We start from the raw sequence: 27,817 nt of genomic DNA, 5'->3' as shown, positions 1-27,817 counted from the left end.
CAACTACCTACTACCTGTGTTTTTTGCCGAAGACGGGTACTCGAACGCATCGTGGACATTTCCCAGCATACCCTGAATGCACCATACTGTAGCGTGGCGAGGGCGGGCCCTGTGACGTAGAGCGGAGGCTTCGGCTGTTTATTGTTCCTTCGTCAGCATAGGCAAGAGGGGAAAAAAACAGGCTAACAACAGGCTGCCCGCTACATCCTCCACACGGTTCACGGTCGGTTTAACGAGAGTGTGACGGTCGAGACAGCTGAGTGTACCAAGCAGGGGCCATGGCGTACGCGTACCTCTTCAAGTACATCATCATCGGAGACACGGGTAGGCTGCTGCAGCGACACAGCCACACTCACACACACACAGGCAGCTAGCGTTCGGCTAGTAGCTGTTAGCGGTTAGCTTAGCGGGGGCATTTCCGCAGTGTTGGTCGGTCCAATGACGTGGTAAAAGCGGAGACAGGCGGGGATGACAGCCCCAATTCTCCGCCGCTATGAAACCAATAGAATACTACAAAAGTTCCGTGACAGTGGCATTAAATTGCACATACGCGTTTATGTCACGAAGCTTTTTTTTCACTTAAGCAAAGCACTTGTTGACAGCGATAAACACATTTTGGGCCTTTTGTCTGTACGTGTCCAGGGTGGGGGTGTTAGCCACCGTTAGCATAGCCCAAGCTAAGTGTCAAGCTAGCGTTGGCCGTTAACTGAATATTAAACACACACACAGACGTCACGACTGCATTTTAACTGCCTGGTGTGTCATCAAGCCGGAGGCGGATAATCGTGACATCGGTATATTTTCACGACGACTGTTATCGTGAGCTAACATTAGCTGGACGTGAAGCTGCTAAAGCCTCCGGTATTTCTTGAAATGGCGTTGGGTAATTATTGTTCCTGTTGCACGATTTGGCCCGTCTTCTGTTTTCTTAACTATGTCAGGTATTTTTGTTATCTCTGGCATGATGGAGGGAGGATGAGAAAGCAGAAGTCAATGTTGTCATGTGTGTATTTCCAGCGAGTCGCTTTAATCATCGACCTGCTCTTTGTAGTGTTTGTTGTAGCAGGTGCAGTTTCACTGCTGCTGTATTAACGTAAAGTAGCGCGTGTGTAAGAAGAAAACCCACAATCTTTATTGCAGGGTTCTCAAAGTCAGGTGACCGGGGGGCCACTGAACGTCCAGTCTGGTCAAAAGGTTGGCCAAAAAGAATCCATCTTTGTTGGGGGGAAAAGCAGTCAGGGTGGCTGATAGGAGCTCAAAACTATAACACGATATTCCAATGTGATATTGGAATAATGATATTGTTGACAGTATTCACATAAAGCTGAAATTAAAGTGTTTATTTTGAAATGGAATGAGATTTGAACTGATGATGCAACATTAATCTGTAAATGTGGGGGTAACAAATCACACGAGGCAGAAATGGCGTGATTTAACGGGACTTCAGAATACAAACGGACATGGAGGCGGGCTGTCGGCATCGTCGGTTAATCGATGTTGTTGTTTTTTGTTGAGAGAAGTGGTTGAAGACGGAAGCAACTTGGCTTGTACAAGTTAAGGTTCTAAATCAAAGTACGCGACATCTGTTTCTCGTTCAACTCGCTCCCATTGGTTATTGTGGGATTCGTGCCCCAATCGAGTCGTAAATGTCAAATATGTTTAAAACCTACGATTTGCGACGTGTTTTTGCACGATTTTTGTTCAAAAACCCCGGCAGAAATTAAATAATCTAATTGTAGTAGGTGTATGTCATGCTCATGTGTGCATCTGTTTCGGATGATAACTGGTGGGCTACATGTTTACTCCAGTGATGTTGCAAAAGGGTTGTGCTGAGCTTGTTTACCTCTGGTCGTGTTGCAGCCAAGACGCAAACTCGATTACATTTTGTGCTTGCAATAGAAATATTCCAGCAGTGGCCCTACATCCCAGAAGTTTGTATTTGTCTATTTTTAACCCAGGCTTTTCTTGGATATCCTTGGCATCGAAAACATTCTCTTTCAATCCCAGTTTCCCATTAAAACATATTACATACATTAGCTCTTATATGGTTGTGTTTTGTTGCTGCTTCCGATAGACATATTTACACAGATTTGTTGTGTTTTTCTCATTATTTGACATATACCGTACATCATTTCAGCCCCTCTGTCCCCCTTTTCCTGGTGCAGTGAATTGTGTGAGCTTTATTTGCTTTACCCATTGCATTTTTAGCGTTTAGGCTTCATCGATACTCCAACTTTTCCACCTCCCTTTAAGCAAATATGGAATATGATACTAGTGTTTTAGAATTTTCTGCGTTTCTACTCAGGGTTGAAAACACTGCAACGCTGTGGTAAGAATGTAACCAAAGCTAGGAAATCCTACAGTTTCACAGGCAACAGTTCAACATGTAAAGCTGTTGTTATCATTTTAAGTCATAAATAAAGGCGATCGTAAAATGGCTATAGTGGCTATACGTTTTTTTTTTTTAGTTATTTCTGTACATGATCCTCCACTTTTTGGCAAATATCAAATACTGAGCAGCTTGTTATTTTTTTAAATGAGCAAGAAAAGCTAATCAGCAGAAAAACTTGAAATCTTTCTATTTGTTGTTCAACTTCCAGTATGTGTATGTTAATAATGTAGGCTGTCAAAAGACCAGACCCAAAAGCTGTAGACCTGTAAATATTTGAAGGTTTGTTAAAGGATGTTTGCTAATACTGGATTATATGATATATGTCAACAAACATTTACGCTGGTTGAAATTACACATGGAGATAAATAATCTTAGACACGAGTGGACATGTGGTTATTGTTCTGGTCATCATGAGAAATTCTCTGGTAACAAGCTGAGGGCTTGATAAACCTGCACAAGCTGTTAATCCGGTTCTGTGAGCAGTCCAGTTGGCTGAATTTAAGAGGACCTACCAACACAAATTAAATAGTTAAAATTTGTTTGGTTTTTCTTACACACTCTGCCACTTTGACACAGCCGTATAGAGATTGTTACCAACCAATTATCACTAGTGTGTTTATTATTGCAGTCATTTATTCTTAACCAACTAGTTTTTTCTGTAATAAGACACACAGGCCTTCAGTCAGTTCCTCCCACTGGTTTTTGTTTAGGTCGAAGCTTTTACCTTGTTTCTCCCTCTCAACGTCAGTTGGACTGGATAAAGACGATGAGTTTAATTGCACAGTTTGTTTCAAATGGCACGTAACTGTGGACTCGTGATCGTACGCGTCCGAGCTTCGCAACGAGTAACGTACTGCTGTGTGTCCACAACAAGCCATATTGCATTTTTCACACATCTGAAGAAGCCACGGTCATTACTGCCTCATAAATGTGTCCACGCACAAAGCACGTGACAAAACTATTTTCCTAAAACATGTTTAACCTGTACTTTATGAGCAGGATTACTATTGCAACAACACATCAGTAGGGTAAAACTAACCTGTCTCACGATGGTCTCTGCTGGCATCTGCTAGTTGGTTCAGTTTCTTTACAAAATGACCAGTCCACTCCAGTGTAGCCAACATTTTTATATATATATATATATATATATATATATATATATATATATATATATATATATATGTGTATATACACACACATGAATATTATATGATGATATATAAATTACATATACAACAGATTTGTCAACGCATTGCATTGTAGTTGGTTTTGGGTCATGTCCAGTTTTCATTTTTATTACTTTTGGAATCCCTGCTCTACAGTAGAGCATGCAATAAAATAAGAAGTAGAGACAAATTATTGGGCTACATTTTCTCTTAAGACAGTGGCCTCAAGCCAGCCTGTCCACAAGCCTGTTCGGTAGAAAGATTAACTCAATCTGAATCTGAATCTGAAGAGTAAATTATTGTCTCTTGCTATGCTGTAACCTCCAAAAATAGTCGGTGTATCAACAGAACACTTTGAAACTCTGCTTTTACAGCCTGCAAAGTTATATTAAGGTGTGCTCACATAGTCGGGCTGCAAATAACAATAGTTTTCACTCGGTCTGCAGATTTTTTATCCGTTAAACTATTCATCAAATCAATTTGTTCTTTGGAAAACTTTTTTTTTTAAAGTGCCTTGCATAATGTCCTACCTCAGGTAACATCCTCTGATGTTTTATAGATTGTCTTTAAAGAGTGTCACAAATAATCAATTATTACAGTATTTCTGGCAGTCGACTAATCAAATATGTTTTGATCTCTGTCACAAGAAGGTTTAAATCCAAGTGAATGATTTTGTTTAGATTGTATTGAACACATGGTTTGCATTCATTATAGTTCTTGTACATTTCATATGGCAGATAAAGTTGTTTTGCCCACAGCGTTTCATCAGCACTGTTAGTGGGTGATGTGTTTGGTGACCGTTCTTCTACAAAAGAAGTTATGCTATGCTGGAACAGTGTGTGTTATAATGGCGTGTCTAATTTTACATATATTTAATACAGCAAATGGAAGCAAAACTCCCTCATGCATTGGTAGTAGAAGTGTACTGTAAGCAGGTGCCTGTTGGTTGCATAAAAACAAACATGTGATAGAGATGGCAATGATGTGATTGCAACACCTCTGCACAGCTGCACCCCTTGTGATGCCTTTACGTCTCCACCCATCTGTAATGATCCTCATCACCATGCATTTCCTGCCTAGCAACGCCACTGCCTGGCTGTAGTAACCCTTGGAAACTAAGGAGGAGGAGGAGGCGGAGGATGACGACCACGTCCCCCTCTGTCACCTCAAATTCTGTCATTCAGTTTCTCCGGTCATCTCCTTTGCTTTCTTTCCTTTGTTCTTCACATCAGCCAGACACTAAAATGTTAAGTAGTGCAGTGCTAAAGTTGTAGACACGAGTACAGGACAGTCGGGTTTTTTGACTTGGTGATCAAATGAATTGCTGGTGGATTGTTTTTCTTCCTGTTGAAGTCCTGAACTCCACGTGATGACAGAAAAACACATCCAAATTTACTTAAAGAAAAGAAAAGAACAGAGACTGTTTGCTTAAAAGGGCTCATTTGCATAAGAGTGTTTGTACTGCTGAAAAGTTGCTGTAATTGATTCATATTTTGCTATTGTAGCCTTAGTATAAACCTTCTATATGCAAGGGACTTGCATTACAGAGGCTGCCATCTTGTAAACAAAGGAGCCCTTTGTTTTGTTGCATCCTGAAGTCTCACGTTAGACGTCAGTATATTATATTACACACTTCACCTGTGGAACAGTGATTAACTACGATCATTAATTAATGGTTTTACATTCAACCCTTCTTTTTTTCCTCAAAAAGAATATGTATTTCCTCATCGCCTGTCCTGACTTTATTTACTTTGTAGGCCTGGACAATAGAAGTAGTACAATGGACTAATGTTTTTATTCCATTTTTGACGGTTGCAGCCTTTGCCATCTGCTGTAGTTTCAAATTTCAGTTTTGGTTTGAAAATTATTTACTCTCCCACCCCTTTTCTCCCAGAGCTGAAACTAGTGGTAGTAGAAATAACCTATCTTTTAAATAAAAAAATATTATAACAATTATTTTTGATCCAGTGAACAATGTTGACAAGTAGTCTAAAATGTAATATGCACTGCAGGCATCATCTGACCCCGTAATCCAATGATTTGATGCATTTTTAACTGGATAACCAGAACTTATAGAAAACAAACATTTAAAGCCTAAGGGGTGAATCTTGGACACATCTGTAATCTCAGTCCATCTGAGTGTTTGTACGTCTGTGGAACATTTAACGGGATTGTTGATGAATGGCAGATTCTGGCCTCACGCGAGCATCAACGAAGCCAGCTGCTCAATTAACTCGCTAACCGTTACCTCAGGTTAACCAAGCTGACTCACACTAGGTTTTGTCAAAGTAGAGTGGAAGCTCCCCTGCCAGGTTTTATTTTGAAGTGGACAATGACTCCAATATTTCCAAATAAAGCTAAAATCAATCATTTGTTAATGACTATAATTATTGTCAGGCAATTGCAGCTTCCCACTGGGAAACGTCACTTTGAAAGAGCCCAGCACAGGAGTTGGGCATTAATTGGTGAATGGATAAGGTTATAGGGATAAAACTTGATTTAGGCCGTCCAAATGAATTGAAGTCAGTGCAGTGTCCTAGAATAGCTATGTGAACCTTTTATGTGTGTGTTTTATTCACTCCTCACTCTTTTCTTGCTTGTTTTTCAGGTGTTGGGAAGTCATGTCTATTACTACAGTTCACAGACAAGAGGTTTCAGCCAGTTCACGACCTCACCATTGGTAAGAATGCTTATTAGAAATTGTAAATATGTGAATTTAAATGGGTATTAGCTTTTTATGTTACAGTTGTATTCTGTATAATTTTACCAACATCTTTATTTTTTAAATTCATGTTAAAAATGACTGCTTCAACACTTTAGTGTCATTTACTATTGGATTAATTACTCTAATCTGCGGTAGAACTGAATTACTTAAACCATAAATTGTTAATCTGTGAATTTAAAGGCGCCATATGTAAGAATGTGGCCAAAAACAGTTACTACATTCAAATTCAAAATACCGAGGTCTTTTAGGTTTAATTTGCTGACGTAACTGGCAACCTGTGGTTGCTCGGCAGCTGAGACTCTACTGATTGCAATAATTGGTAGACGACGGTAGGTGGCGCCACATGCCAAAACATGATTTCAAAACATAAACATGATTTGCAGTCTGTAAAATATTTTATTTTAATGCAAATATTTTGTCTGTACTGTTGTTGTTGGTGAGTTCAGTTTGTTATATGAACATTATTCCTGAGTCTCTGTGACATATTAGGAGGATTTTATGGCCAGTTGATTTAGATTTATTACATAATGCACCTTTAAGATAACCTCTGCCTCTGCTAGGGGTGTAATGGTTCTGAACCCAGACCCTGTTTCAAAGGACTTTGGTACAGAAACTCATTCTATCTTCCCGAACCTCGGTTGCGCTCGTCATCTGCCTCAGCTTCACGGCGCCATGTCTCACTCGCATTGCTGTGCAAAGTATTGAAAAGTAAACGATAGCAAACGATAGCTTGTCTGCACCGGCCGGCTATTGACAAAATATCGTAAAATTAAAATAAATGTTACGCAACAATGACGTCAGTAATCCATAAAATGGGCCTAAACTAAGACAATACAATGGTTTTCATACTTTTTATATCTCTATTAACAAAGAAAATACTTCATTTGTAGTGTACTCGTTTCGCTGCTTTTGGCAACCATCTTTGTTATGTGAAAACACGCAATGCATTCTGGGTAGCCCTTGCTCCCAAGGGTGGGCGATACAGCCCTTAAACTTGCCCCTCAACTTAATTTTTCTGAGAATCGGGACAGCACTTGCACTAGAGGGAGAGCATTTTTGAGATTGAGGGTTAAGATTGAGGGTTAAGCAAGGAATTGGAATTCACCCTCTGTCTTGTCTGAAGAGTAAAAATTCATGCTTTTATGTAATGGCACAGATTAGTTTCTCAGTTTAACACTTTCAAAAGCAACTACTTGTTGCTGGGATTTCCTGCTGTCATCTGATCATTTGTTAACGTATGCGTGACAGACAGCATGTATTGTTTTGGGGATTATCAAGGTGCTTGTTTAAAACGGCTGCTGTCAGTGAAGAGAGTTGCCTCAGTGTCTCCAAGTCTCAGGGGTCTGACAATCTAAATACCCCCAAAAAGCCATTTAATCCTGGGTTTAAACAGATTTCTTTTGGCCAGTGGGAATGTTTTTTTAATCTGTATTTTTCAGCCAATATATTTCGGCCACCAAATTTTCGGTGCATCCCTAAATATAACATCTTTATTGGCATGAACAATATTAAGCGTAATAATGATGTATTTGATAGTGTGACCTGGGGTTCAATGGGCATCTGGACAAGGGGGAAAATCCCTGGCACAGGAAGTTACTCTAACACAGTTATTTGGTTGATGTGTCCCTGTCTCTGTAGGTGTGGAGTTTGGAGCGAGGATGATCACTATAGATGGCAAACAGATCAAACTGCAGATCTGGGATACGGTAATAAAGCTCTTGTACATACACTGTATATGTTATTTATTTGTCTCAAATTACCGTTCTGGCATTTCTACACTTTTCTTTTGTAATCTTAAATTGCTTCTCATAAGCGTATGGCGCACTAAAATCCAGGTGTTGAAACTCATCATTATTTAATTCTCAATATATTTCTGATAACAGTCTGACCAATCGTTTTGCGAGTCGCACGCCTCTCTGGCAGAGTGACAGACCTGTGTTGCCAACTTGGCGACACTGCCGCTAAATCTGGCGACTTTCCAACTCCTCCTAGCGACTTTTTTTTTGTCAAAAGCGACTAGCGACGAGCAGCGGATACCGCTTGGATCCTCTCCCCCTCCCAAAGCACTCACAGGTGGTCAGTCTCACCTTAGCCTCCGCAGCAGCCCCAGTCAGAACACAGAGGAGACCCTTGCAACGCCGCGTCCAGGCTGCTAATGAATCGTGCATGGCCGAGGCGGAGTTGTTCATGTTCAAATTTTTACTAAGTGCTGTGAGACGTGCCCGAAAGGTAAGGATTGCTTTAATTTGAATGAGACGGTAAAAAGATAAGAGAATCTGATATCAACTGAAACATCGAGATTGTTGTTTTAAAGATGTGCAATTGAACTTTATTGAGTATTTAAATGACTTTGCAAGAACACGTGCTGAAAGGAGCAGTCCTTGCTGCAGCAGTGGCCAGGATTCAGTGTCACATGACCTGTCGCAAGCATCCTCCCTGCCACACTGGTTATGCTAGTAGGGAGAAACTATGGAGACGAAACCCCCCCGCAACCAAGTCTTTGAAATTGTTTTTATTACTTGCTCTTGCTTGTTTGCTCCTCAATTTACCTTTTTCTACAGAACATCTGAGTTTATGCAGAGTTTATTGTTTCTTCACTGTAGTTCAGTTATGTAGTTCAGGGCTTCAGTAAAGCCCTTTAATTTGTCCATTGATATAATCTGTAATTAAATAAAAATCATTACCATTACCTAATGTTAAATATTCACAGCTAAAGCTACACCTGCTGTTAAGGTTTTTGCATTTGACATAAGTGAAGTAAAAGTGGCTGAAAAAGTGAATAACGAAGTGTTTCTTCCATGGAAAGATCTGATCCTTTATGTGTAGTCTTGTGTGCACGTAGTAGACCAGTTGACCAGCAGGTGGAGCCAGAGCTCCACTCAAACATGCGGCATGACAGCGCTGATCAGTGATGTCAGTCCTTACTGTTATACAGACCAGTGCAGGTTTTCTGTTCTTCCCGTAAGATAATCTTATTTACTGCGGAGCTGCTGTTGAATTTGACACGGTAAGATGGTTAAATGACGACCAGCAGATGACGATGACTGGCCTCTCACGACTCACCGCCACTACCACCAAATGGTTAGAAAGACCAGTTGGATAAATTGTGTAGGCAGAACTTGCCGCTTGAGCAAGTGTGTGTATGTGTGTGTGTTTCCGTTGACACACAAACACGAAGGCCAGATGGCAGACAGACCCAGCGATCCCTCGCTTTCACCCTTATTTATCATTTATTCACTAATAGCATTACCGGCTGGTTGACTGCCTCCTCCTAAAGGACTGACTGAAAGACTGACTGTTCTGGTGTTTCCTCTGGTGGTTCTTGGAGGAAAATCAGAAATACTCTTCTACTGTATATAGCGGGGTATGTGATCGGAGTAGAGCTGAGGAATTTTGACCAAAGTGCGTCTAAAATGAACCTTATCTCTTGCTCCATATTAATCTAATTTCATGATGCCGCTGTGTTAATTATATGCGAGGATGATGAGAGACCAAATGATCTTATTGGGAATAAATCTGCCTCTTTTGAAAAGTCCGTAGCTGACTTGGCTCGGCCTATTTACACCACTGTATTTTAGCGTTGGTGGTAGTGGTGTTACTTTGAGAGCGCAGTGTTTTCTCAGCTGGTACTTGGTTGGTATAAAAAAGTTTGAGAACCACAGGATCAAGACATTGTCTTTGAGGAGTTTGTCATTCAGAATGAGACAAAAGTTCAGAAAGGCTTATGCCTTTTCTCGCTTTTAAAAAGCTCCAAAATCCAAAATAGATTGCGACTAAGACCACGTAAAAGCACACATCACCTGACTACTAGTTTATTTTGTCAGTTCGACAACACGGTGAAGCTGTAGCTGAAGTCAGTGTTAATGGAGTTTTCTTACACCGCTGATAGTTAAACTGTGGCTGATGAGAACCTATCAGGAAGTGACTGCAGGTAACCATCAGGTGACTGCAGGTAACCATCAGGTCATTGTTTTCAAAAGTCTCAGCTTTTGCTGTTTCAGAATAAAACACTGACCTTGACTTTTCAAAATAAAACTGAACTGAGAAGCTTTTTACTGAGACTTCTTTGTTGTGGGAGCTCTAAAACGCAGGTGTAGTTTTGACACCAGGCATAACCTGAAATAAGAATTTATGCATTTTGTTGTAAGGCTGCAGCCTGAGTCACTGACCGGTCGTCCTGACTAAGTGACCGACCACTTTACCCAGCAGCTGACTGGCTTCCTCGGTGACAAACTCACAGCCCGCTCCACAGACTCGCTGAATGATTCACCGGGCCGACTGTTTCTAAAGTGACTGACTGACTTCTCAGATGAGGTCAGAGCCGCGTAGGCCTGCAGCTGCCAGGATAGAGCGCTGTTTTGTTTTCTGCTCCGGCTTCAACGAAACACAGACAACATTGTTACAGTACGTCAGTTGGAGGATGAATGGACATGTGAAATGTTGGGGGGGTAAGAATTCTAGATTGTCAAAGGGGTGATAGAATGAGGGAAAACCCACTGGTTAATGGAAAGAGAATGAAAAGATAGAGGAGGTGCTCGAGGTATGATAATGAGGGAACGAGGAAGTGAGCGCACAAGGTGACCCGAAGAGTGAGATCGACTGTCGCATGTCGCTGCAGGTTTAATACTTGCACTCTGTGGCTCGCCATGTTGTTCGTAAATACGGAAGTAGGGGAAGTAGACGCAATGCAGAGAGAATGACAGGATTTGTGACGGGGAGATGGAGAAATAGAGAACTCCATTGTATCCACTTACAAGCTCTTCTCTGTCCGGTGCTCTCTCCAGCTGACTGAAAATCCGGAGCTGGACTCTGCTAGATTATAGGACTGGCACAATATATGCATCTGGCTGGACCAGCAGTCCAGTGCATGTAGACCACCAGAGAGAGGGACAGTGTTTTAGGATAGAAAGATCAGACCCGTGAATCCTGAGTCTCAAATACCAGAGGTTCCATATTTGTCCATGGTCAGTTAAATTATTAAAATTTCAATTTCTGTTAATTAATATATGTATGTGTTTCTGCAGGCTGGTCAGGAGTCGTTCCGGTCCATCACCAGGTCTTACTACAGAGGAGCAGCAGGAGCGCTGCTAGTCTATGACATCACAAGGTATGATGTACACCCACATATGAGCCTCCTCATGTACACTGACATGTAGCAATCATCGTAACGCTTAACCAAAGTAAAATATATAGTTCAATGAGGACTGCAGGTGCACGTTAAATATAAAACCAAAAAAAGGGGACAATAATTATAGTCCACAGATTATATATTCCTGGCTTTTCAGGGTAAAAGAAAGTTATATAGAGCCAGATGGAATTGTTTATTTTCAAATAAAGGAAGGCTAAATTTGACGAAGAGGAGGGGAACAGGGCAGGTGGATGGTATTTTGAATCCGAAAATGAACAAAACAAAAAGAAAACTCTTAACAAAGAGCTTTTCCTTTGTTTTCCCCAAAATAAACTGACATTTAAAATGAAAATTCTGGTTTAACTAAACATAACTACTGCCAGGTACCGTCCACGTGCAAAAGCAACCTACTAAATGCTTAAGGGATTTGTACTAGTCCACAAACTAGACTGTATGAGGCAGGTTGAATGTGCTGAGGTTCTCAGCAGCCATGAATGATGGGCTGTGTCATATCTAACGTGTTTTCTGCAACTACAGACCCTTATACTTAAAATGATACTAAAAATAACGGCAAATTTAATTAAAAAAGGTCATTTTGAAGTCCGTAATCATTGGCTTTAGGGCTCATCCTGTGCTTAGCTCTGCGGAGTTGGTCTATAATGTGAGTCAAACTCACGTTGTTGCCTCGCTAACTTTTTGGCAGACCGTTGACACACGCCACCAAGCAGACTTTGTCAGATTCAGCGCTGATAAATGTCAAATATGAGCCCCATGGTGCAGCTGAAGGAAGTGGAGCGCGTCAGAGGATTAGTAAAGCCTCTGCTCACCCACATTGTTTTTCCTCTGATTAGGCCTTTACTAGGTGGACAAATAGTGTTTGTTTGGGACGACTTGTTGACCTGATTCACCGCGTCACCTATTTTTATCCAGACCAGGTCTAATCAGCCACACTTATTAATAAAAATGTGAATGTGCAGAGGAGGGGCGGTCATTAGGCTCCGTCATATGAACTGCAAAAGGGTACATCAGTGATTTATGCCTTGAAAAGCAGCATGCACGCTCAGAAAATGGCTTCTTTTTAAATCCCCACTAGCAGTTGCTTAGTGCCTCCACCACCACAAAATATATTGATCGCTGCAGCCTTGATTGACATGAAATTTGTTATTGATGTTCACAGCTGAATTCCCAAGGATTTCCGTGACCCCTGCGACTCTTTTGTGCTGCACTGTTGAACATTAGGTCAAAATTCATTCACCATTAGCCTGCTTCTTCTTCCTCTTTTATGCTTAAAAGCTAAAACCCAGATGTTGACATAGTTCCTGGCCCGCGTGTATTCATGCTCTGGGGTTCTTGGTTCTGAACTGCTCTGTAAATACAGTCGTCTGATTTACCAGCGTTTTTCAGCGCCGCACAGAAGGCAGAGGGGAATTTAAAGCCTCCAGGGGCCACCAGGGGGAATCGGACATTATACCTCCAGCTTGACGGAAATGAGAAAATACAAGGAGAAGCCTGTGTGAACTGTCATAAACTGTAAACTTCACTGTACTACAAAGATGTTGTTTGCTAAACGGGGGAGTTTCATGACATTTGTTTATTACGTCTGATACAGGGGCGATATTATGATGTCTGGCGGCTACGACCCCTAAACCATGACTGTTGTACACTAAGGACATTTTCTATATATATCTAAACACTGCGTTAAAGAATCTCTCTGCTCTTATTTTCTGTCTCTTGGATAAAAACAAAACCGTTTATGTTCACGTGTCTGCAGAAATGGTTTTAAATTATGAAAGAGGAAGTGACCAGCACACCAATTTCCCTCTTTAGAAGGGGAAGTGGTTTGTATGTATGTATGCGTGTGTGTTTACGTTTGAGTGATAGTGACATGATATGCGTTTTTATCCGCAATGATTTCCGTAGACTCAAAGCAGAAAATCTGTGCTTGTTTTTCAACAGAAGGGACACCTTCAACCACTTGACGACCTGGTTAGAGGACGCTCGCCAACATTCCAACTCAAATATGGTCATCATGCTCATTGGCAACAAGAGGTAAAAAAAAAAAAGAAAAATGCCTTTTGTTGCAAAAGAATGTCTTTCCACAATGAGGGCTGCACGACAATTTAGCCAGTGCTCAAAATAAAGATAAAGTGATCACATCAAAAACAGGAACTGTTCTACTCTGAAACTGAGACTACGCTTTATAAATCTGCGGAATGTCAAAAGAGGCCTGGATTTCAAATGTGTACAAATGTTTTTACTTCTCAGGATGATTGTAATTTTGCCCAAATTTCTTTTTTAAACCCTGTTAAGCCATTTGTGCTGTGGACGCAACCACATGGTAACTGATACCAGTTTGTTCGAAACTTCATTCAAGCGACCAGGTTAACAGATGAGGGTCAGGCCTTTTTATAGGAACGAGAGTTGCTATATGAAATGTAATTTAATTAATTACAGAACCTGAACAAATGTTTGTTTTTAGTGACCTGGAGTCGAGGAGAGAGGTGAAGAAGGAGGAAGGTGAAGCATTTGCCAGAGAACACGGCCTCATATTCATGGAGACCTCAGCCAAGACTGCCTCTAATGTAGAGGAGGTAATAACACACACACACACACACACACACTTGCTTTAGGTTACACACATATTACAGGGTTCAGGAGTAATTTCCAGGTCTGATTAAGTATGGAAAAGGGGAAAAAAGTATGGATATTTTTGTTGTTTCCAGACTATTATCTCAGAGTCTATTCGAGTGTATTTTTTTTTTTAGTTTGTAGGGCGGAGCTTTTTCCTGACTCCTCCCAGATCAGATTTCCAACATATAACTTTATAAAAGTTTTTTTAAGCAACAAATTACGGGTTATTATAGCTGTAAAGCTGCAGTTTACATCTAAACTATAATCTGCTCACTGTAGGCGAGCACTGATGCTAGGTCGCCTCTAACTTTTTTTTGTATTATTATTATTGCTAGAAGGGCTAAACCAGAATTTCACACACATTAGCTGATGTTTCACAGATATCAGCGCTGACATGTGTATCTGGGGTTAGCCATCTATTTGTTTGGAGCACAATACAAGCATATAATTAATTCTCCAAAGAGTATAATAAATCTTTGAATATGCAATGATTGATGTCGGGGAGAGTTGATAATCATCAAACCCTCTGGAAGCTTTGATGCCGTGTTGTCTTCTGTAAATTGATGGATGTTGATGATACAGTTTGTTTCACATCCATTATCTGTTAGTGGCTCTGCATTAAAGGTCTGGTGTGTAGTGTTTTAGCCTTACAAGATATCAGGGAAAAGTCATTTAAACTTTGTAAATGTAGAGAACAGTTTTGTTCAAAACATTCTGTCCAGTCATACTCGCAGTCTGTTAACCCTCAAGATTTCTGAAAACTTCTGGATGTCATATTATACAACTTAACCAGGTTGCCATCATGGGTTCCATATGAATGCAGCACTCTATAATTTTAATTTAAAAGAAGGCTGCAGTGATTAACCGATTTTGAGGTTTCAGAATATTCCACTTCTTAAATGTGAATATTTTCTGGTTTCTTTCCTCTATGTAACAAAGTAAGCATTAGAACGGAATCATTTTGGCTTTGACATTTGAGAAGCATCATTATTTCTATCAATTTTTGACATTTCGTGTACCAATTGACGTTTAATTGACGGTTGCAGCCCTATACGTTATGTCCCCGTGTCTGTTGTAGACATCCGCGTACATCGCGGCACTCTTTTTTTCCACACCTTTTAGGAAAGAGATCATTTACATTCACTCTTTTTTGGGGATATTTTTGCCTTTACTGGACAGGACAATAAACATGCAACCGGGTAGAGAGAGAGAGAGCAGTAGACTGCAAATGACCCCAGGTGTATAATGTCCTCTGAAAATGTTGAAAGGTTTTATGTATCCATATAGTTTCTCTCCAAGAATAGCAAACAACTGCATGTTCTATTGCTTTGATTGTAACGCTAGTTACCCAAAATCTTAGTTTACGATATCAAGGACGTGGCATCCATGTCCTCTCAGACTCTGCCAGGGCTCAAGGTCTTGAAGAACTGTAGTTGTAGTTCCGTAGACAAAATACAAGCTCCTGGGTGTGAATTATGGCAGAAATATCAGTCAGTAGATATTATCGTCTTGATGAGTGAACAATAAGCTTGTTCTCTTCGTATCCTTTCATCTAAACCGCCGTAGCTTTCGACCTTCTCGTCTGTGTGACGTCGTCTGCAAGCGAAACCTCCTGTTGACTTGACCCGTTTACCTGTAGCGTGCGTCGCAGCGTGGCACGCCGGAGCCAAACGTCGGCGGCTCCGCATTTAGCATCGTGACCCGCGGTTAGCAGGGGGAGCACACTGCTCTCTCTCTCTCGCGGGGACACGCCCCTGGTGTTGTTGTGGGTAATGAATGCATGCTGTTGTCCTCGGGGACCCCTTTCTCACTTATCCAGTCACATAAATAATCCCATTCTGCACAGCATGCTAGCCAAGGGCATATCTCTCTCTCTCTCTCTGTGTGTGAGTGTGTGTGTTTAGATTTTTTCTTGCCTGGCCTATATCATATATATCACACCACCATACACTGCAGTGAGTGTGTGTGTGTGTGTGTGTGTGTGTGTGTGTGTGTGTGTGTGTGTGTGTGTGTGTGTGTGTGTGTGTGTGTGTGTGTGTGTGGTATGATTAATTTGTCTCATTAGTGTCCTCTGAATCCTCTTGATACAGCCTCTCTCCTCCCTTCCCCTCATCTCTCGACACTCCATCCCTACTCATCCCTTGACGTCCGTCATTTGCTCTTTCCCAGAGCTGAACCGACGTGTCTCCACCCGTTCCTACCCCATGTCTTCCTGCCCACTTCCATTCATTTCTCTCTTCATCCCCCTCCCCCTCCCCCACCTCCACCCCTTGCCCCCTCTTATCCATCATCTCCCCCCACACTTCTCCAGTGGTAAATCAACCAGTTATGGTTCATACATATTCATAACCTCCACCCCACATCCAACGACACCCAGCAGCCAATCAGTGGGCTGCTTTTGTCACGAGGCTCTGTGGGTGGACACTCGGGCTGAGGGGATGGTCCACTGAGAGAGAGGGAGGGAGGGGGGGAGGGAGAGAATCCTTAAAGCGCCGTGTCATCATCTCATCTCATCCTTTTCTGTCTTATACATGTGCATATGTTTTTCTCAATTTCTGTTGTTTCTACTTGTCTTTAAGTAGATTATTGTTTGACGAATTGGCCGTTTTATTACGTATTATGCAAGTTTGTGCATTTTTATTCTCTGGAAATTGAGTTTAGTGAATCAGTTTGGAGAGATATGGGTGAGTGAATGTTTACTTGAGATCAATCTATGTATCATTTATTATTATTAAACTGGTACATGTGATCAGGTGGAGTTTCAAAAAGGCATCGGCTTCACTGATTTCGGCCATCTGAACATCTGAATACTGAATATTTCACAAACTCCAAAGACGTAAGTGTCTGGGAGCCATGAAGCAGTGGAGGAAGGAAGTAGGACAGAGTGAGGACAAGAGTCTATTTCCGACAGGAGAGAAGTTCAGGTCATATCTACGCATTTAAATGGCTCTGCTTATGCGACGCACCCTCTTTAGTTTAAAACCGCATGTGTGAAAACAGTTCTGCAGGATCTGTGTTCCACCCTAATCTGAAATGAGGACCAGTTGTCCAAGTAAATAAATGAGAGTTAATGCAAAGTCCTACAAAGAATTGCTGCACAAACCTGTTTGCATGAGTCCATATCATCCCAGTTGCCCCCCGGTGAAGCCCCCTTAGTGTACCACCATCACAGGGAGCTTAATTCCACATCTCTGGTCCTCATTTAGTCTTTTTGTGTGTGTCTGTGTATCTTTGTGAGGACCAAAAAACATACAAATTTTGGCTGATCCTCACAACTTTAAAGAGCTTTATCGCGAGGGTTCCAACCTGGTTTTAGGGTTAGGATTAGGATTGGGTTTAGCGCGTGAAGACTTCTGTCTGTTGCAATCTGCAGTCTCACCATGAGATGTCACTAATTCTTACACGTGGACCTTCCAATAATGCCTGCAGCACTGTAGTACAACACAAAGACGACAAAGTGTTCTTGAATGTTTAATCTTCAAACCTGTTGATGAAACACTGCACGAGTGTGTTTACAAAATGTGAATTTTGTCATTTTTCTTTTGTCTCAGGCTTTCATCAACACAGCCAAGGAGATCTATGAGAAGATCCAGGAAGGAGTGTTTGATATCAACAATGAGGTGAGGCGCATTGTTCCCTCCCCCCTTTTTCCTTCCTCCACTCACCCCTCCATTTTTTGCTCCCTTTTTTTTTTTAGGTGATCTCCTCCTTTGCAGTCTTTGTTCCTGTCTTTTTTTCTTCTGTGTTGTTTTTCCAGCCGTGTGTGTGTGTGGTTCCTTTCTGCTTCCATTGACTCCAGCCATGCAAAACGCCCTCCTCTCACCTGCTTCTTTTTTTTTCCACACAATCTTCTGTCTTTTTTTTCCCCACTCACTCTCTCTCTCTCTCTCTCTCTGCATCTGCCAGCTCATAAATTCCACACATCCCACAAGGTCTCAGTCATTTGGTAGGAAAACAAACATGTCAGCCAGTCGGTCTGTGAGCTGTCTGTCCAACCAGTCAGTAAGTTAGCTGTGCAGTTAACCAGATGGTTATCATCTTAGTGAAACGGCCTTCCAGACAGGGAAGTCACACTGCTTTCACTTTGCAGTAGAGCTGAAACAATTAATCGTTGAATTGATGATTAAACGATTACGAAATTAATCGTCAACTATTTTGATCATCGGTTTGAACGTTTTTTCATGATTAAAACAAGATTTCTGATTGTTTTAGTGTCTTAAATGTGAATATTTGCTTCATTTCTTTGCTCCACGTAACAAAGAAATCATTAAAATGTAGACATTTTGGTTTGTGGACAAAACAAAGACATTTGAGAACATCGTCATTTCCAGGTTGGACAAATAAAACACTTTTTCTACGTTTTATGGACCAAACCATTACGGAAATAATCGTTAGTTGCGGCTATACTTTACATCGACATGAATCCAAAACTGTTGAGGTGAGAAAAATGTCAGTGTTTTTCATTTTTCTAGTACTTTTCCATAAAGAGAACACCTCCGTCAGTACTCGTCGGACTAACAGGGTTCCCACGAGTTCTCGAAATCCTTAACTTTGAATTTTGGAAGAAAAAGAAAACATTAGTTACGCCGCCACCTCGTTCATGCCCTGCATTGCTTCATGTACGTAGACGAGGCCTACTCAGAACAAACGTGGAGTCATGATTACTAGAAGTGTTGTGGACGCCGTCGACTGTCTCTCTATGCTGATGACGTGAGATTCCAGCAGAACAACGAGCGAGTAAAGTTGAACGAGAGAGCTCAAATGACAACGTGATGCCTGGGAAATGAAAAGTCCAAGATCTCTGATTTTGCAAAGACTGACTTTGACCAAGAATCCAAGGACGATCGGACGCAGAGATCGATAAATAACGGATGCCATCATGGACAGAGACTCATCCAGGTTGTCCTCCCGTCTTCTGTCCTTGAATGTGATGTTAGTCAAGGTTTTGGGAACCCGGCAACAAACAACCAAGGACTCTGGTTTCCATTTTCCGCTGAACAAGCTAAATTAACGATTTCATGCCCGCTCATAAATAAATGACCACTTGGCGGTCAGCTCCCAACAGAGGAAGTCATAATAATTGATTAGCATCCTGCATCGTTTCCTGTCCGAGCGTGCCGAAGACGCTACCTGGAGATGATGTTAACACGGAGACAGGGTCAGAGTGTTCAGGCGAGTCCTGGTCGATCGCGTCGTAAAGACTCGGCTTTCAGATCCTCGACGAAAAGAGTTAAAGCTGTGTTTTTTAGACGTTTCCCTGCTTTAACACCTGACGATTCAAATGGTCAGCGCATCATCAAGCGCTGCGATTGAGGATTCATGTTTGGTCGAAGTGGGGAAACGTCTAAAACCTCTGTGTGTATATATATATATATGTACACACTTTTTTGTTTACTTTTTGTTTATTATGGTATTCTTTTTGATTTAGTTTTAGTCATAGAGCCTTATGATTTACCAAGTACGCACTGACTATAACTAAATGGCATTTTAGTCTAGTTTTAGTTGACTTAAATCTGTAGTGATGTCGCCCCCTCTTATATCAGTGGTGTGGTCTACGTGGTACGCAGGTATATGGAGTATACCCACTACAAAAAGGCCAGTATAAGCACTTAAAAATGGGCATTCATAGGTATCAAGAGATGTTTTCATTAAAAACTCTTTTTTGTAGGTTATTGCGCTGCTGGTTTGGCAACCCGTGCTGACGGTATACCCACACCAGTAGACCACACTATAAATCTAATGGGTTTTGTTTGTATTATTTAAACGTTTTTAGAGGTTAGTGAGATTATTGTGGTTCTCGTCCCCGCCCCCACCCCATCACGAACATTAACGTTTTCCGTAAATGTCGTCATCGCGTTTGTCACGTCGACGAAATCAACGCTGACGCAGAGCGTAGACCCTGGCAAAATGTCAGCACACACACACACACACACACAGAGAGGTATTTAGTTTATAAGCAGAACTGTGCGTACATGTGCAGTCACATTTACATCATCATAATTCTTGCTGCTGCATCCAGTCAGGACGAGGTTATAAAACGTATAAACGCCCGACTGTGTGTGTGTCTGTGTGTGTCTGTGTGTGTCTGTGTGTGTGTTTGTGCGTCAGGACCAGCCTCAGTCAGGCCAGCCAGTGTTTTGGTTCTTCATACATAAACGTACGATGAAGTAAAAGCAGGCCAGCTGGCCAAACCACATCAGCTGACTGGCTGAGAGGAAGGGAAGCCCCGCCAGAAATGTTGGCAAGCACTATGAGAAAACACTCACACACACACACACACACACATGCATGCTTTCTCAGATACACACACACATGGCCTGAGCTCAATAAATGTGATTTAAAGGCATACAATGTTTCCCAGAGGCGCTACTGCTGCTGAGTGTAGGAAGGGGAGTGAAACGGAGAGAGGGAAAGAAAGATAAATATACAGAGAGAGAGAGAAAGTGGGGGGGGAGTGACTGTGCTATAGCCACACACACACACACTGAGAGAGAGAGAGAGAGAGAGAGAGAGAGAGAGAGAGAGAGAGAGAGAGAGAGTTTAAGGGATAAAAGAAATGTGTGTCTCCCACCCACTCTCCTGCCTCTCTCTCTCTCTCTGTAAGTGCTTGTCTTTTTTTCCTCTCGTCTGCTTTTGTGTTTCTTCTTCCTCAGCCTTTGTGCACAGCAGCAGCACCTGTTGCCTCCTCTGTGATGTGATCTAATAAAAGCACCCACAGACACACTGTGCCGTGTTTATCTCACCATGAAAGCATGACTGTGTGTGTGTGTGTGCGTGTGCGCACGCGTGCCCCCTCATTGTTTTTCCTAATTAAGCCGGTGAATATGTGACGGTGATTTTCTTGTCATAATAATTTGAGGTTAGTCTTTCTCAGGTGAGGGCGTAAGCGTCGCAGGATCTAGTGACGACGTGTGTCGAATTGCGGATAATGACGCAAATGTTTCCTCTAATAATGATGTGGATGTCAAATTAGCAGCTAATATTGATGACGAACAAAAGAGAATTCTTCATCAATAAATGAACACTTAAAGGAGCGATTAATAGCCCATTCCCACTGTTTTTAAAAACCCTTACCTGTTGATTATTTTCTTTATTTATCCAGTATATATGTATATATATTCACATATGTGTATGTATACATATCTGTGTCTATATACGTATATATACACGTGTGTATATATATATATATGTGTATATGTATATATATGTGTGTATATGTATATATGTTACATATGTATATGTATGTATATATGTGTATATATATATGTGTATAAGTGTGTATATATATATATATATGTGTATATGTATATATATGTGTATGTGTGTGTATGTGTATGTATATGTATATATGTGTGTATATATATATACCTACATATGTGTGTATACATATATGTGTATATATATATACACATATGTGTGTATACATATATGTGTATATATATATACACACATATGTGTGTATACATATATGTGTATATATATATACGTATATATATGTATTTATATGTATATACAGTACGTATATACATATGTGTATATGTACGTGTATATGTGTATATGTATGTATTCACATTTAAGAAGCTTAAAAATATGGAATACAAAAATCACATTAGACGATCGATTTCCCGCGATAAACGGCCGATTCTGCACAAACTCACGTCCTCGCGTCCGTTTAGTATTGAAATGCAAATACAACGCGGTTCATATTTGACTTTGGGAGAAGCCGAGTTCCTCTCGTCTCTCTCTCTAAAGCGCCACCGACTCATGATGGACTTTGTTGTTGTTTTTAACCCGGGATTCTCTTCCCCTCTGCTTGTGTCTCCTCTCATCCACAGGCTAATGGTATTAAGATTGGACCCCAGCACCCGACCACCAACTCCACACTGTCTGGTAGTCAGGGAGGTCAACAGGCTGGAGGAGGCTGCTGCTGAACCCCCAAACACACACACACACACGCACACACATACATACACACCTCCTCCTCTTCTTCTTCTATCCTCCAACCCTTCCTCCTCCTCCTCCTCCTCTTTTCCCTCGCTCTCCAAACCCTTCCTTGCATTTCTACAGAACTGTCGAGGCTCTTAAACAGTTTGTTAACCTCTCTTTCTCTCTCTGTCATCCATGTCCTTCTATAGTCACATGATCATACCTGACGATGTAGAGGCTGCATTCAAATAAATCATCCCGACGTGTCTACAGTCTAACGACGAGAGTCCGCTTCAATCGCAGATTTAAAAAAAAAAAAACGACCAAATTCAAAGTTCAGTAGTTCCATCTTTTTTCTTTTTTTTTTTAAAGTAAGATAAACCAGTTTTAATCATTTTTATTTAAAAAAAACAAAAAAAAACATCCACACATCGTAATCAATGAGGTTGAAACAAGAAAACTATATATTTTCAGTACCGGTGAGTTGCCGTCGTCCAGGTGGAGACAGGATTGTAGAGATTAAACACACACACACACACACACACTCTTAACCGCTGACGATATGGAATAACTCCGTGTCACGTTTGTACGCGTTTGTACACGTCTGAAGAGAAAAGGACACGGCGCGTCGACTGTGGGACGTGTCCCTGCATGTCCACGCCGTTCTCATGCTGTGTGTGTGTGTGAGGGCAGGGATGATATAAGTATTCCAATACGTCAGTTAGTGTAACATGAAGGAGGCATTCAAGTCGAGTATATAATGTCCGTGGAGAAAAAGACAGAAAAAAAAAAAAGTTGCAAATAATGTTATTTTGTGCAAACTTGACCTGTTTTTTTTTTTTTTTTTTTGTTATGTTGTTTTTTTTTTTTTTTCGCTCTCTCTCTCTCTCTTTGTCTTTGTGTCTTTTGCTGATGATTTGTATTTAAATGAACACTACAAACTGTCTGTGGCTTAAAGAAAAGGAAAAAGAAAGATAAAAGTGTGTTTTAAATTTTGTCTCGGGAGGGAATAAAAGACCAAACCATTGAGCGTGAGAATAGATCCTTTTATCAGACGCGGTGACACGGACGCTGCCGCCATCATGAAATTAAAGAAGATTGGGTTAAAAACAACTTTTATGATTATTATTTGTTTACAGTATTTATCAGGCAGATACATTTCTGTGTATATACGGCTCTTCAGGTTTAGCTTTTATTTTTAAATGTTGTGTTAAACCTCCCGTTTTGTCATTTAAACTCAAAGGCGCTGAATTTCAAAGTCCCTGTAAAGTGAAAACATCTTCGCCAAGTGGTATTCTACCCACTCGAGTGGGGACCGTCAATATTTGTACAGAATATTAACACAAACGCTCCGATAATTCCTCTTTCACCATTTTTAAAAAATCATTTTTAGTGGTAGTTTACTAACGTAACTGCGGTACATTGCACAAAAAAACGGAGCTAGTTTAGCAGCAGTCCTGCTCTCTGGCTCCCTCTGTCTCTATCGGCAGGTACTGCAGCCGCCGTTCTTCTAAGTCATTTTAGATAAATTGTGGTTTTTTTACATCTTAAACTAGGGGTGGGAATCGACAGAGACGCCATGATACGATCTTATCACGTCACCCTTCGATATTATCAGATTTAGCAGGATCGTATACGGAGTGAAAAAATCACATGCTAAAAAAAAACAATACTTGACCACGAAAAATATCGCAATATTTCAATGTTGAATTTGCTTTACAGGGTCTTAAAACGTCAGGTCGGCCCTTTTCTTTTCGAATGACGAGTTTCGACGATCACACGCTGCTAATGTGACCGCGCTGAGGCTTTGGGCGGCCCCCTGGTGGAGAACAAGAGTCACTGAAAATGTCGAGGCATCTCCGTTTTTTTTAGTTTTTTTTTTTAGTGAGCTAATATTCTTAACAGGCCGATACGTACATATAGATATATATAACCGTTATAACTGACGAGAGCTTGATCGACGACTGTCTTTGCTTTGACGATGTAACGGCGGACGTTTTGCTGATGTTTTTGCTGCTGCTTATTTTTTTCCTCTCTCTGTATCAGATTGTGTGGTAGCATTCACCTCCTCTTTATTATTCCTCATGCCAAATTTTCATTTTCCTGTGTTCTGTCCCCTAATGAAAAAAAAAAAAATTATTCAAAATTATAATATAACGTGAAGAAAATAAAATCCACTTAGCTCAGTAATAATCTGACCTGATATCTGCTGTCTGCCTTAACTCCCGACGTTTTCAGAGAGAGATTTTGGACAGCTGCCAAAAATAAATGCCACTGACCTTTTAACCCACCGCCCCCCCCCCGCGCGGGCGATTTACCACCGACTAACTAACTAGTTGCTGGTGCAGCACACATTCATAGTTGCCCGCTTAGGAAGAGGTGTGAAGTCGTAGAAACGCAGGCCTCCAATCGTTTCTGAGGATTCCCAACCCACCTGTGGATAATGTCCTTCCCACCCGCTACACACACACACACACACACACACAGGGCCTGCGTATTGTACATTTGTGTCTATAAATATATGTATATGTACATATACATATATAGCTGTTTCCTCTCCAGGCTAAAACGATATATCTGTAAGGAGTTTTTTTGGATTTTCAGCGCCAGTGTTTCATTTTTTTTTTATTATTCCTTATATGCTATATTGACACCGTTAATAATCTTAATCTGATAATTATTCTCTGTAAAGCAACGTGTGTGCGTGTGTGTGTTGTCCGCACGTGTGGAATCCGAGGGATTACAGGGGGAGGATGAAGCCAAACCTGACGCCATCTATCTATCTACTTATCTATCTATAGATTGATCTGTCTATCTTATCTATGTGGCCCTTCCTCTCTTGCTCGTCCCTCCTCCTCCTCCTCAACATTATTTGCTGTGTTTGTTCTTTGGAAAAAATAAAACGTTTAAAGAAAAAAAAAAAAAAGAAAATGCTATCACAATAAACTATAATAAAATATTCTAAACTCTAAACATGTCATTTTGATGGTTATGTTTGGGAATGGATAAATAGTTTTGAAAGGGGGGAGGAATAACAAAAACAGAGAGCCGTGTTTGTGTTTCCTGTCTTTAATAATAAAGGCTCCACATCCGTCATGTTTTCCTTTAAAATGAGCCGAGGAGGAGGAGGAGCTTGTGAGCTGCTCGACCTTAAACCGTCATGGAGACTGTGCCGTCTCCTGATGAAGGTCAGCCAGGCTGAGAGGCTCCTTGATGAATTATACATTCTCTAACTCCTGTGTGGTCGGGGGAAGGTTTTGCATGTTCACTGTACGTGCGTGACCTTTTTCGGCGGCGCTCCACATGACATCCACACGTGTGTGTGTGTGTCGCCGGCCACAGTGGCACTGCGAGCGTCACTGTGTGAGATGGGGGTTGGTTAGCACGCAGGCTAACTAATGTCAGGCACCAGAGCTAGTGGAGTCTCGCAGATCAGCTTTAAAAATTCATAAATACAAATTACAATTCAGTTTTTGTTTCAGGGAAGCCATTTTGACTTAAGCTGTGGCGCTGTAAATGTCCGTGTATGAGAAGGGTTCAGTTAGCAGGCAGGCTAGCATAAGCACCAGAGCTAGTTTAGTGTTCAGTATTAAAAAATAAATACAAAAAATATTACATTAGGTTTTCCAATGCAACTTTTTGATGGAAGCCATTTTGTCTTAGCCATGGCTCTGTAAGTGTCAGTGTATGAGAAGAGGTTAGCACGCAGGCTAACATAAGCACCAGCGCTAGTGAAGTATTACAGTTCATCTTAAAGTTACAGTTCGCAGAAGCCATTTTGATTTAGCCATGTCTCGCTCTGTAAATGTCGGTGCAGACAAGAAAAGAGGTTAGCGGGCAGGCTAACATAAGCACCAGCGCTAGTGAAGTATTACAGTTCATCTTCATAACAAAATAAAAATTACAATTTCACAGAAAAAGCTACAGTTCGCAGAGGCTATCTTGATTTAGCCATGTCTCGCTCTGTGAATGTCGATGCAGACAAGAGAAGAGGCTAGTCAGCACACAGGCTAACAAAACTCAAGCACCAGCGCTAGAAAAGTGTTATCGTTCGCCTTTCAAAACCTATAAATACATATTATAATTTTTTTTTCACGGAAGCCATTTTGACTTGACCGTGGCGCTGTAAATGTCCGTTTATGAGAAGGGTTCAGTTAGCAGGCAGGCTAGCATAAGCACCAGAGCTAGTTTAGTGTTCAGCCTTAAAAAAAAACATACAAATTAATACAAAAAATATTACATTTAGGTTTCCAATGAACCATTTTCATGGAAGGCATATTGTCTTAGCCATGTCTGGCTTAGCACACAGGCTAACATAAGTAGCATGACGGTGGTATGCAAGCTTCCTGTGGTGGTTACATGTACCACAGTTTTAGATTAAATGTATTATTAAACGTTATTTCGTGAATTTTAGCAGAAGAGTAACAGCCTCATGAGTGTGTCCTCTTGTGGGCTGAATAATCTGTTTCCCTGGACTGAGATCAGATGCTCTTTAAAGCCACCGTGTGCTCCTGCAGCATGAGTTAAGATGGTGGATGACGGATGAGACGCGTCCTAACTCACCACAGTCACAGTGAAGCAGCTCTCTGGACACAAATGTGCCACATGTATGTTTTACCTCCGGCCCGAGGAGCCATTAAATATGATATACTGCCATCTGATCTGAGGTTTCTGCTCGGTCAATGGACGCACGTGAGGTGATTTTCATGAGCACTGACTCCAGGTCTGTAGTGAACAGCATCCAGGCTGGTGACGACTGTTTCTTTCATGATTCCTGGTCCTTTAAAGTGATAGATGGTAAATTTCAAGTCATTCCGAGATACTTTTTGTTTTTGAGACTAAACTCAGCTGCTATTGTCAAAGTGCATCAGGGCAACATGGATCATTTGCTGTTTTTCAAAAATTCATTAAAATTATTCTTTAAGAGGTTTGCAAATATTTTCAACGGATCCTTGTTCAGGGTGATGCCGACTATTATGATGGTAAATTTCAAGATATTCTGAGATACTTTTTGGTTTTTTTGAAGAAAGTCAGCTCACTGTCAAAGTGCATCAGGGCAAATAGATAATTTCCAGATTTTTAAAAATTCATTGAAATTATTCCTTAAGAGATTTGCAAATATTTTCAACAGATCCTTGTTCAGGGCGATGCCGACTATTATGATGGTAAATTTCAAGTCATTCCGAGATACTTTTTGTTTTTGAGACTAAACTCAGCTGCTACTGTCAAAGTGCATCAGGGCAAATGGATCATTTCCTGAATTTCAAAAAATCATTAAAATTATTCCTTAAGAGGTTTGCAAATATTTTCCAAGGATCCTTGTTCGGGGCGATGCCGACTATTATGATGGTAAATTTCAAGTCATTCTGTGATACTTTTTGTTGTGCATCAGGGCAAAATACATTAAAATTATTCCTTACGAGGTTTGCAAGTAGGAATACATTAGAGTTCTGTTAAAAAAAACAGGAAATTAGCTGTAATTTCACTGATGTTCTGTAATATTAACAGTAAAGCACTGTTTATTAAAAAAAACACACCTTAATACTGTTGAAATTCTGCCGTAAATTCACAGAAATGATTTACAGTGTGTGTCCACCGCTACACACAACCCCTGCAGTAATCACCCAGAGCAGTTTTTACTTCCTGTTTAGACTACAGGCTGTTTTTCCACATTCTTTATCAGGCCTGACTCTCAGGGTGGTCATAGAACATGTTCCAACCCAGGAATCAAAAACACAAATCACTCACTTCTTTATGTGTTTTCTCACTGACTTCAGATTAAAAAAAAAAAAACGACTAGAAAATAGATTAAAAACTAAGGTTTTCTCTGTGGACTTTGGCGTAGAAGA

The 27,817-nt window shown here is 40.9% G+C and overlaps 1 protein-coding gene across 1 annotated transcript; it reads left to right on the top strand.

Annotated features, from left to right (window-relative positions):
• Positions 1-166: 166 nt before the first annotated feature.
• On the top strand, positions 167-24,941 carry rab2a (RAB2A, member RAS oncogene family). The gene is made up of 8 exons (XM_083889335.1): positions 167-324; positions 6,167-6,238; positions 7,922-7,989; positions 11,308-11,390; positions 13,368-13,460; positions 13,891-14,002; positions 17,594-17,662; positions 21,878-24,941. Exons 1-8 carry the CDS (start codon positions 279-281, stop codon positions 21,971-21,973), a joined length of 639 nt encoding a protein of 212 aa, XP_083745461.1. The 5' UTR covers positions 167-278; the 3' UTR covers positions 21,974-24,941.
• Positions 24,942-27,817: the final 2,876 nt, after the last annotated feature.

Source organism: Microchirus variegatus, assembly GCF_963457635.1.
Source record: "Microchirus variegatus genome assembly, chromosome: 5".
In the NCBI taxonomy this organism is placed as follows: Eukaryota; Metazoa; Chordata; class Actinopteri; order Pleuronectiformes; family Soleidae; genus Microchirus; species Microchirus variegatus.
The sequence above is the reverse complement of the archived record's forward strand: the minus strand, read 5'-3'. Positions and strand labels throughout refer to the sequence as shown.

Excerpts from the sequence above, each read along its gene's own strand:
- rab2a (XM_083889335.1), top strand. The coding sequence starts at position 279 with ATGGCGTACGCGTACCTCTTCAAGTACATCATCATCGGAGACACGG. Across the intron at positions 11,391-13,367 it reads CTAGTCTATGACATCACAAG|AAGGGACACCTTCAACCACT; the intron begins GTATGATGTACA and ends GTTTTTCAACAG. Across the intron at positions 13,461-13,890 it reads ATGCTCATTGGCAACAAGAG|TGACCTGGAGTCGAGGAGAG; the intron begins GTAAAAAAAAAA and ends GTTTGTTTTTAG.